The sequence below is a fragment of the Tinamus guttatus genome, unplaced genomic scaffold (assembly GCF_059628265.1).
Source record: "Tinamus guttatus ecotype Peru unplaced genomic scaffold, ASM5962826v1 Tinamus_guttatus_pri_ptg000260l, whole genome shotgun sequence".
NCBI lineage: Eukaryota > Metazoa > Chordata > Aves > Tinamiformes > Tinamidae > Tinamus > Tinamus guttatus.
This window is the reverse complement of record NW_028288794.1, coordinates 2,337,118-2,349,613: the sequence shown is the minus strand read 5'-3', so window position 1 is coordinate 2,349,613 and position 12,496 is coordinate 2,337,118. Positions and strand designations below refer to the sequence as shown.

The 12,496-nt window shown below is 36.1% G+C and overlaps 1 protein-coding gene across 1 annotated transcript in view; it reads left to right on the top strand.

Annotated features, from left to right (window-relative positions):
- Positions 1–12,496, top strand: part of ZNF804A (zinc finger protein 804A) — a 126,229-nt gene that overhangs the window by 94,900 nt on the left and 18,833 nt on the right. The window contains exon 2 of the mRNA XM_088526978.1: positions 1,487–1,630. Coding sequence (XP_088383104.1) covers positions 1,487–1,630 — 144 coding nt within the window. The remainder of the gene's footprint in view (positions 1–1,486; positions 1,631–12,496) is intronic.

The following is a 12,496-nucleotide window of genomic DNA, read 5'->3' as shown; positions in this document are numbered from 1 at the left end:
AGTGTTTCCAGGACAGATCTCCATATACCATAAGTATACTTAAAAGTGCAGTGTATTTCTATCTCTTGAAATAATACGCTGACTTTATATTGTTATATGAAACAGATTCTATGAAGCATCATATAAAAATGTGTTGGAAATGTTGAATTCCTCACCTGTGAGCCTTGGATCAAAATAGAATTCTGAAGGGTTTTTTGCTCTTCTTTTCATAGTTCTTCCTGCAGTGTTAATGAACGAAGTTGTATGGGGGAATACCTCTGGATACGGATCAACAGTATTTGCCATCCAGTTGCACTGAGTTATATTTAAAGTGCCAGTTTAAATATCCCTGTCGATATGGCTATTATTTCTCTTTTTCTTTTTTAAATATACATCATTCTTAAAAAGATAAACAAATGGGATAAAAAATAAATGTTCCATTTTAAACTCCTGAAATGTACTTGAAAGTATGCACGTAAAGAAACTTTAAAAATTGCTAGCAGACAAGCTATTTTTTTCTCCTCCAAATTAACTCAGTTATAGGTATGATGGTCATGATATCATCTTTTCATATATTACCTTAATTTAATTGAACAAGGAAGAGAAGAGGAACAGGTAGACATTGCAGTCAGTTTTATAGAGGTCTTTGAAATAAATATTAGCAAATAAATGCACTCCTCTGTGTATATTTTCTTAAACAATATTTGCAGCAATCAGGCTTTTAGGGTGCAATTCTATCTCAGACAGACTTCTCAAAAACAGGACTTGTTTCACTGAAGTAAAATATGTTTAGCTGTCTTAAACTAACTTGATTTTTTTCCTACTCTTTCAGAGCATTCCATGTTATAGTCAGTGTATTTAGGAAACCAATAAATATTGCTTATATGTATACTTTACTAGATAATATACAAGGTTGTAATACTTCTGGTAATGTATGGTAAACCAAGATAGGCGTCTTTCCTTCTAATATTGGGTAACAAATGACAAAACTACTGAAAGCATTCATTAAATCTCAGCCATGGAATTCTTCATCATTTCTCATCTGTATCTGACATAGCAGGATTTTTTTAAAATTTGTCTTCTTAATCAGCATAAATAATTAATTACAAAAGTCAGATAGCTAAATTGTTGGGATTTGTATCTTTGTGCTCAGTTTGCTTAGGTGTGTTATCTACCAAATCTTTGTAGCAAAGGGTCTTTTCACTTGGAAATAACCTTCTGTGTGATAAATATTTGTATTTGAACAGAACTCGAGGAAATCCTTCCGTAAGTGCAGCATCTTACAGAGCCCCTAAGGGAAGCTGTCAACTGTATAGCAAATTGAAGTGTGCAAATCATGAGCCTCTCGGAATAAACAGTAAATATGTGCAGTGTAACACAGCAAATATGTGAAGTCCTTTAGTCCTGGAGGTGTGCAAATGTTTACAAATATGATTAACTGCAGAGCACAAAATACATTCCCAGCATCAGAGGGAAAACTAAAATGACTTTTTCGCCCCCCCTGCAGGATTATGCTGAAAAGAAAAACACGATAGCAAAAGCCCTGGAAGATCTTAAAGCCAACTTCTACTGTGAACTCTGTGACAAGCAGTACTATAAACACCAGGAGTTTGACAATCACATTAACTCATATGATCATGCTCACAAACAGGTAAGAGGAATTACTACTTAAACATTCCAGGTAGAATATTGAAATATGATCTGGTGCCCATATCCTTCAAGTTGGTTTGGACTTCATAGGTGTCAGTTGTGCCTAAATTTCCACCTCTGGGAACCAAAATAGGTAGGTTTCTAGAAACAAATCCTGAATAAGGATTTTTATAGCCCAAAATTCTAAGAGGAAAAGAATGGAAATGCTCTAAGGGCAATGAGAGCAGTTTAATTGTGAAGAGGAACAAAGAATTATGAAATATATAATGAAAAATGTGACTGCAAAAATCACTATCAATTTAATTTTGCCTATATGTACATCTAACAGATTACTGGGAAGCATTTGTTGTCACAGATGTAGGAAATTTGACATACTTGTGGTATTTTGGCACAGATACAATTCTGAAATAGGTTATAATTTTACTTAAATGTACTGCAGATTTAAAAAAAAAAAAAAAAAAGCCTGAAGTGATGAGAAGTTTTTTGTCTCAGCTAACAGTATGGTATTTGTAAGCTTTAGAACTCTGCTGTTTACATTTTCAATACCACTACTCCTCCAAATTCTGCATCCTGCTATTATGTTGTGAACACAGAATTTCCACATGAGAAGAAAGTCGTGATTATCTCGCGAGACAATAGCACCAGTGCCATGTCCTGGGGTTGGAGTGGTCGTAGCTATGTAATTCAGAGGAAAATACAACCCATCTTAACTCCAACAAAGATGATTATAATGATAAAATTATACAGGAAGTTTACTTAGTCCACTCAGCTGGTGATTATTCTTTATCTTTTTTATCTGGTCAAAGAAAATGGAGATGTAGCTACTAGTAATATGGTAGTGATTTGGGACTGATTGCTTTTCATTCTAATTGCTCTGTAGTTCCATTTAGAGTGAAAGCAGATGAGCTGCTACACATTCATTTTGCATCTATATTGTAAAAGGCTTTTCGTTCCTTCAGCACTTCCCCTGAAACACTTCCCTTTCTCTTTCTCTATCTCTTGCTGATATATTTATTTAGCCCGTTATTTATTCTATTGGTTTTACATTTTGTTGAGAACTGCAGAAATGTGGATCTCATTAACCATAACATTATTTTAGAAACTGGAGGAAAAATATATCAGATGAGAAATTGGTAGACATCATCTTTGCATTCTATAGATATGTATGAGTTTAAAATATTTTTAGTTAAAATACAACCAGAACTGGTTCATCATCGTGTGCTTTATATCATATGTACCAACATCTAGTTGGTGGATGTGAGCAAAATGAAAGTGATGGACAGAATTTTCCACACTCGAACGGGGACTTTTTCTTGTTGTTAGCCGTAGATGTTTTCACAGGTGTGGCTTTGCAGTAGATGAAACATTAACCTGTGTCTTTTGGGCATTTCCTGAGTTTCTATAATTCTAAATTTAAATCCTTTTTTTTTCTCTCTTATTGATGAGAGATGGATTTTGAAACTAAGGTCACCTGTGCGACTGAACAGGGACTTGCATTTGGTGATTTGCATGACTGCTCTTGCTTTTAATGGCTTTAGAAAGAAGATGCTGGACACTGCCCCAGCATTTGAAGAATGCTCCAAGGATGCTTAGCAGATTCTGTCCCTCTCCCTTTTGTGTAGGGGGGATGTGTGTGTATTTTTGATCAAACATCGGAGTGTTTCTTACTCCTCCTCCATAAGGCAACCACAAAGGTTATGTCCCTGATTGGAAATTGGACAGTTTATCTCTGTCTTCAGAACAAATTGTATGGATGCTTGTCTGAACAAAGAGATGATTTCTCTAAAGCTACTGACAAATGAGACAACTGATTCCTGTGTTTAAACATTGCTATAGCTGATTTTCATTTTAACATCCCATCAATTCAAAGCCTGCCAGCTATCTTAATTTGCCTAGGAAAATTCCTAGGATTAAAAGGTAAAATTTTGTAATTATTTTCCTCCTTTGAATGGGGAGTTAACTGAAGGGTCAGGGGTTGGTTGTGTTTTGATTTATTTTGTCATAAGCTTCTGAACTTCTGCATTGACATAGCATGAAGTCCTGCTGTGAAAACACAGAGGAAAAATGAAACAAAATATAATACAGTTTTTTTTTTTTTTAAGTGTTCTTAGCCCATTTCAGAATAGAGAAAATTGTAGCTAAGCTGCAACTGGTGTTGTAGGTTATTTCATTTTTGGAAGCACACGAGGAACTGACCGATGTGCTGTATGTACACAAGGGGGAAAAAATTGCCTGTGTTCCTAGAAATGCCCAAGTTTGATAAATGTGGCTGAGCATTAAGTCTAAAGCTCTGGCTGACCTTCATCTCGCAGTGTTTCAGAGGCAGTGAGTTATGTTGCCTTGTCACTGAAGAAGGCTGGATGACACAGCTAGGTCTCCTCCATCAGTCATTGCTCAAGTCATTCTTGTTGTTATAAGAATTAAGTGGTTTTATTCTTGAATTTGAAAGTCTTTCTCTCCATCACAGGACTTCTGATTAATCACCTAGCGGCAGAGCAGTACACCCAGGCTTGATGTTATTTGCTCTCCCAGGGATGCTCTTTCAAATCAAACCGAAAAAAAGAAGCTCTGATAAAAAATAAAATGAATAGCCTTAATGTATTTTCATTTGCAAAACGCAAATACAATAAACCGAGTAAATTATAAGTGTGAAATTTTCCCCGCAGAATCAGAAGTCATTTTATAAAGTGTCTCCTTAGATGAAAGTCATCTTCCTATTTTAAAAATGTATGTAAAAATGTATGGAAATACTAAAGCCCAGGTTATATAGAAAGACTGTATTAGGAGATATTTTCTTTCCCATTCCAGCCATGGATTTCTCCTTTCTGTTTTTGTCTTCTCTCAATCTGTTTTTATTATTTGCACATTTTTGGAGATTATAGTCAAATTGGTTAGAGAAGGTCTATCTATACCTGATCAGAAATCAGAACTTTGAACATCTTTAAACATTTGAATAAATATTTCACGGAATAGGGGAAAAGAAGAAGAAATGTTGATGTGGAAAGGTATGATTGGACATAATAATAGCAAAATCATAGTTTTACTAGTTTTATACCTCTTGTTTAGCATGTAAGGTAAGAGCAGTACAGAGGTAGCATTTTTTTTTTTTTTGATGCCAGTATTCTCAGCAAAGAAAATTGTGTGCTATGGTTTGATGCCTCTGCAATTAAAAAAAAATCTTACAGTTGTCATTACAGCTTTTGAAAATCTCATTGTATGTTTATTCATCTTTAAAATCCTCCTTCTACGTGGCACTGTATCTTCTTTCTTCTACCAGCTGCTGCCAACAAAACATCCTAATTTCATTGGGGAAAATCTGAAAAACTTATAAGGTGCAGCACTACCTTCCTTTAGCAGCAGCTTGAAACAAAATTTATGACCCTGCAGGTATAACCTTTTTATCCATATGTTAAGAATGCCTATGCAACTGCTGTAGCCCTCTTCAATGCTATGGAATTCTCTTGGCTGCTCAGATAGAAAAGGGGGCTGTGTGTGCGTGTTTGTGTTTTTACAACCCTGACCATACCTGTTTGAAAGATTGGCCTAGTTTTCAGACTATATTGTGCTCCAGAATTTGGGGGACCTCTGGGGTTGCCAGTGAAAGCGATATTCTGTTGAAACTTGAACTTTTTACACCTCACTGCTTTTTCTTCTCTATAACTTCAAAGACACAAAATACATAATGGAAATAGGAATTTTTCCCCAGCCTGGCAAAGTCTTTCTGTTTAACTTTACTGCACAATTGATTGAGAAGAGTGAAAAAGGCCAACTCTGCAGTGTTGTGCTGGGACAGGCTCTGCAGAAGGTGTTCCGCAAGGAATCCGCCTGTCGTGAGTAGACCAATTGAGGACACTGCTCATAAGGTATCTGCTGCTGCTCTTCTAGCTTCAGACACAGCCCCAGATTTTATGTGTTTTTGAAGGGAAATATGTCACATAGCTAGAGAATTACAAAAGCAGCTTTGCCCTTCAGTGTGGTTCAGTGTTTATGTTATAATAAGAACAGAATTCAAGTAGATGAATGTACATGTACTATAGCAACTCTGTCACCAACTTGTAAATCTAACTGTTCACATGGGTGTATAGGAAATGCTTAACTGTTAAAGTGAAGGAGATCACAAAGAAGCAAGCTCATCCTGCATGGAATGCAGAGCAAGACCATGTGTTTGGGACTTATGTTCCACTTTCACTGAGCTCCTCCATTCTATTTATTATCTGTTATCTATTTATTCCCTCTGCAGTGAGAGGAGAGACTGGAGGTCAACAGCTCGTGCCAATCACCACTCCGTTTTGTTGGACGTCACCGTGCATTGAGCCCTACTAGGGGGATTGCTTAGCACAGCAGAACAGACAAGAACTCCGTAGTGAGAATCTTATGACCATCAAAATCTCTGAAAGTGGTGATATAAATCATATCTCCAAGCACCATCTGGCTGACCTCAGATCACAAAAATGCCTATATAAATACCTCAGTTCAAATTGTCTTTTGTGGTGGAAGGGGCAAAGCTGACCTTCTGCAGGAATAGTGAGATAAACAAACAAAAAATATTGTGACAGCCATTTCTTCTCTTCCTTTGAGGAAAAAAAAAAAAAGGCTTGGTGTACGTTGTTGGCTGCAACTTGTGGAAGATGGGCTTGGGAAGCACTGACAGCATTAGTTTTTCCATTTGTTACAAGTAAAGATATTTTTTGCAATACCTTTCAGTGCACTCTCTCTCTGTGTACTTAAACGATTTACTGCTTTCCACATCACACAGTGCACAGTTCTTGCAGTTAAATTTTCAGGAATGGAGAAATTTCCTATTCTTTCCCTTACCTCAATTTGAGTCTTAGTGTTAGAAGAAAGCAGCATTTTTGTGTGTACTTATGCACACATAAACTTTACTACCCTGCATGTTAAGAAGACATGGACTAGGATTTAAAAATTATCATTTGAATTCCATACTGTGTAATTCTTTCTTGTTGTTACTATAAATTTTGCAGAGTTTCATATAATCATTTTTTTCTCCAAAAAATATCGACATCTTTATAACCTTTTTAATTATTAAGTAAACACTAACTAATGTTCAACTCTATGTATGCATATACATATATGTGTATTTGTAATTCACATGCATAGAACAACCGCCTCCTCTTCCAAATACACACTGCACTATCACTATATTCCATTTTTCCCATTAATATTGCATGATTTAATTTTTTTTTTAAAGTAAAATGTAAGTAAGTTTAATTTTAACTACTTATACTGACAGTAGCACTAATAAGGGTCATCAGCCGCCTATCAATTATAATTCTTCATAAGAGCTGCTGGTAGAGGAACATTGGAGAGGAACAGAATATTGTAATAGAATTTCTTGCTTCCTCCTTCAACTCCATTTGAAAGAAAATAACCTGTTCATGTTGCTCCCAAGAGAAAAGCAAAATTGCCAGCCTACCAGGAATGCACTGGGCTATGAAAAAGGAGCAAAAGAGAAATTAGGTTCTCTATTGAAATTTAAGAATGTGTCCAAAGCATATAGGCACAGAGAAATTTCCAAGTGAGAGTTAATTTTTCGTTGATAGACTGTCAGCCACGGTTATTTTGCTGTTGACCCTGCTTCCCTTAGGTGGTTGTTTTGTTGTAAATGAAACTGAAGCTCTACCTCTGTCTCCTGAGAGCCTGGGGGAATGCAGCAGTTGAATAGCACCTTTGATGGCAAAGTAAGGCATAAATCCTCCTGGGTGACAACAGAAATTCATGTGTTTCGTGTCTCAAAAATTATTTAAGTGGCAGTCTTTAAAACTCCAGTGCTCATCTGCCATCTATCAGTGACAGGTGGGATGTAGTAATGCTTCTGACATGCCCTCTGTGAAGTGCTGCTTAAGTGCAAGCATATAATTAATGAGAAGTGGAAAGTTTCAGGAAAAGAGAAGAGATCACATGCCTTAACATTAGGACACAAACACAGTAAAAAACGTTTTCCTGATCTCTGATAATGTAGCTGCACTAATAGACTGAAAACCATAGCCTTTATTCTGCATTACAGAAAAAAAAAATGAAATTAAACAGTTAATCTATTTTAATTTAATTGCAGAGAAAGTTCATATTATGTTTTCTGAGTCAAAGATAAAGCTATGATGTATTTTCTTTTTAGGACTTATTTTACCTATAGATTTAATTCCCCAAATTGCCTTCTTGATTAGCATCAGTCTTGTAGAGTATTTACACACTCTTTAGTTCATAACATGTACTAATAGTTTAGAGGATTCTTGAGTAAAATATAAGCACTGCAAAATGCAGTTTTGTTACCAGCTAACTTTCTGTTTCCCCGTTGTTACAGAAGCCATATAACTGTTTCCTATTTGATAGTTATAACTAACTGGAAAGTTACTGCATAACATTTTCTTTTTTACAGTGTAGAAAATCCTGTTCTATAATAATGTTTGATTATCTCATTAACTTATTTTTTTCTGAGAAGGAGTTTTTAGAACAAACATAATTGCACTAGGAAAGTATTTCCAGCCTCACTAGTAGTCTGCAAACATAAGATAAACCCTATGCACATGCACTCTGAATTCCATAAGGAGCCTGCTCTTCGATGGAGAAGTAGACTTAGTCAACTGCAAACCCTTTCTGAGTTTAGAAATTTGATATTTATGTTCAATTTTTTATTTTTCCTGGATTGAATTATTGCAGCCTCCTCTGTTCTGACCTTTCCAATCTCCAGCTCAGCCTCATAACCTGCTACATCACTGATTCAATACTTCAGTCCAAACAAAATACACGTTCACTTCAGCCACCCGCTGGGCTGGTGTCACTGCGCTGGGTGAGCTGGCATGCATATTTTTGTGCAGATCAGGTGTGCACTTTTGAATATTATGATAGTCCCCTCTTGCCATGCTTCAGCTTTCATCACGCATATATAGTGTGTGCTTTGGTGTCTTGGCACTGCTTGGTAACAGAATTTACTTTAGTGTATGCTATGCATACTTCTCCCTATTGTGCACTTCTGATTTATATTTCGCTGTTTTATTCAAAATCATACTCCTCAGTTTCAGGTCAGCTTTGACTTTTACAATCAATTCATGAAACTTTTTACATGTAAAATAGCTGAAGATAAGGATTTGAAGCCAGGAAACAGTATAATGTTCTAGCATGTGATTCCTGAAACATCGTACAGATTGCAATGCATGGCATACGATATTTACTTATCGTGTCGCACCTTTCTCTTGGAGAGAAACCATTGATAACTTGTGATACATGATTTTCAAGATCAAATGGTAGTTTACTTATTGCATGCTTTCTTGTATTAGGCTATACAGCAATTGATCAATTATTTGCAAGATAAATATTCTTTTTTCACTTTCATTCTTTTCTTTACATAATCAATCTCAAGTTAAAATTAACATTATGGCTGCCAAGTTCAACCAATCAACTAAATACATTTTCGGTAATTTTCAGAAATTCCAAATGCATTTCCATTGCTGTCCTGAAAATAATCAAGTAGACTATAGATTAGTCTTCTTTCAACTGTGTAAGTAATGAATAATATCAAAAGCACTTTATTACTTCCATTGTTTTGAGTAGTCAGTGGTCAGAGAAAAAAAATATTTACAATAGTTTTAAGTTTTCTCTGATCAAAGAGAAACTAATACATTTGGTAGTAATAGATGAAATTCTGGCCTTTCAAGATGAATCATTTTTGTTAAAATAGCACTATTTGATTTACCAATACAATTAAGTGGTGTATGCGAATGACTGGTGCTCCATATTTGTTGCTGAAAAAGCTTCCTTATAGTTTAATGTTTGCCAACATTAAAAAAAAAAAGTTTTCCTCAGGAGCTCTGCTAGAATTATTGTCTGTGCTATATGTACATGCTGTTTTATATGTGAGACTTCATTGGGAAGATCTGAGAGCAGCCTATTTAGTCCAAACAGCAGTAAGTCGTATGGTCATTACTGTGTTCTTTGCAGATCATGCAAAATCAGTGATTCACTCATTTCAGGAAAGAGCTGTTCTTATTGAAGCTGTGATTGGGACCTGTTGAGGGAATATGCCATTACAATCAGTTTTGCCTTTTGTGAGGAGCAGTAACTTGATAAACAAAACATATGCAAGTGAGACTTTAGTTTCATCTTGATGATGGTCCCTCTTGAGTCTGCACAGTGTGTGCAGAAGGACATTGGAACCAGGACACTGTGCTCTCTGCAGCCAGTATTTGACTTGTAGTAAATATACGGAAAGGTTGTTTGCCTAGATCAGATGCCTGTAGCTGTAGTTTATTTAGGCAGACTAATGCCATTCTAGCAATTACTGTTATTAATATTTTAATTGCAATTCAGTGGCGCTTTATACAGGGACATCTTCAGGTTCCTAAAACGCTCTAGGAAAGTTCAGCAAAGTCTAAACCCGAAATGATTACTTTTTGTTTTCTTTTGTGCAGTCTTGGAAAAACTTTAACTGGAAAGTCATTTTCATGTGGCTTTGGGGGCGTGAGCTTTTTATTAATATGTATATATTTAATTAACACTGCAAATACTGCTATGATGCAAAGGTCTGAGTGACATAAACTTGAGCTTAACTCAAGTTAAACTTTCCTCACCTTCATGAAGCAAATGAATGAAGTGAGAAAGTCCCTTAAGTAAGGGATGCATGGGCATTTCAAGGGACAAATTAAATAAGCAGGGATGGAGTTTTTCTGAACTCTGGCAGGCCATGACCAAACAGAAAATAGCCCCAGTTTGAGAAGATTCCCGGAGTCAGTGGAAGGGAAAACTAGAAGCGTGCTTCTCCCTTATGTCTTGTTTATATTTTGTATTCAGCCTAGTTCTTTCCTTTATTTCAAGGATACCATATGCCATTATTCCAGTTTCCCACTGTGCTTTCACCTGTGCTTTCTTCATGACAAATATCCTTATGGCAAACCTGAATTATTCTGTAAAGAACCTTTCGATCTCTTCTGAAGACTCCGTGTGTGAGAGGAGAGTAGGATTCAGCAACAAACAGTTGAAAATGTTGATGCCTTTTGGTTAGATTAGATTTTTTAAGTCATTCAGTCAGCAAAAGGCAATATAAAAATACAGCCAGTATTTCTGAGTGTGCCTCTCTCTTGCAGGCCTCCTTCTCATTCTCATACACTGTGCTGCTGTAACATACAATTCAATTGTATCTTCTCTTTCTTAAACTAGAACTGACAAAGGCCCCTGGCAATACTGTAATATAAATAATAAATAATATTAATTCAAGTTCATTCATGATTAATGCAGCTACTTTTTAAAAGTCCAGCTTCTCTGATACAGCTAACTGCTGTCATCTTGATATTTTAATGCTACCAACATTTCATGCAAAAAGTTAGGTCTACATATGCAACTCACCTTCCCCTTTCTAGTACTGAGAATCAGTGAAATTTAATCTGTTAAAATCAACTAACTGATAAACCCCACCTTCTGGACCACCTCTTCTATATTTTTGTGTAGCTGTTAAATGCTTGCTTGCACTGGCATCTCTGTATTCACATCTGGTACAGGATCTCGTTGTGTTTTATCTTTTATAACTACACAGAAATAGATCTGTCTACAAATTGCTTGTGATCAAAGCTAGGAACAAAGCCTGAGACTTGCAGCAGGAGCCTGGAAGGGAAGGGATGCACCAGTGCCAGAGGCTCAAAGATCAGTTCTCCTGCTATCCCAGTGCTTGTGCCTCTCCTCCTGTTACTGTTGTGCCTCTCCTGACCTGCAAGACAAGCAGCTCCTTTGCAAAAGATAAAATAGCTAAATGAAGCAGTAATGTGATAGTTATCTACTTATCAAATGCATCCTTTGTTGTATTCGCTCTGTTTTGCTAAGCAGCTATTAAACTAACAGAAATGGTCTCTTTTTTGTTCTATTTTGTAGGACAGAGGCTGCTGCCATCTCTCCTTCTGTTTCTGGCTCTTTTTACAGTCCCACTTCTCTGCCCCAGCAGGAGCCTTTTCTTCTGCCATCTCAAGACTTTATATATATATATGAAGCTTTATATATATATATATATATATTTGCTTTTTGCTCTCTTTGGGTGCTGATACAACACATACTATTGATGTGGATTATTTCATTTTCTTCCCTCATTCTTATCCATAGTTGTAGGCTTAGCTATATGCTCTGTAAGCTAAGGAATTAGTATATTTTCCTGACACCACCAGCCTGCTCTATATGGTTAGTAAAGTGATGTATAGCATAATGAGAAATATATTAAAAAAATACCATCTTAAATTAATTACTGTTTTCTCTCTGTGAGCATTATATATGACTGAATAAGAACATGTTTGGCTCTTAATCTGTCATGGCTGCTTTGTCTAAAAAGGTTGTCATGGGCTTATTGAGTACTTTGGGTTTGCCCTGCCAAGTGAAAGCTCTAGTCTGAGTAACTCCTTGGTGACCAACGTTGTTAATATGATAAAGTTCAAATGACCAGATCCAATATAGCTGAGTTCAACTCTGAGATGGAAGAGCAGAGAAAGTTTGTCAAGGACAAGTCTTTTCCAAATGATATCTACAACTCAGCAGCTATTGGATTTTTTTTAGTATTTCTAGTATTATCTAGTATTGGATTTTTAATATTTTGCTTTTGCTCTGTACACCTGTCTGGCAGTGAACAAAAGGAAGATAAAATACCAAGTGACTCATTCCTCTGTCTGATTAATGAGAAGATCAACAGGGCAAAAATAATGGCTATTTTTCCTAAGCAGTAGTGGTGAGAAAGACTGTGTACTAAAAAGTATTGGCTTTGGAAGTTTTTTTTCTTCTTTCAATATAAGAAAAGTGCAAGGATTTAAATAAAAATTCAAGGTTTGTGGCCCCTTTGAGTCCAGCTTCATTACCTGCTCATCTTACAATGTAGATCCATCAC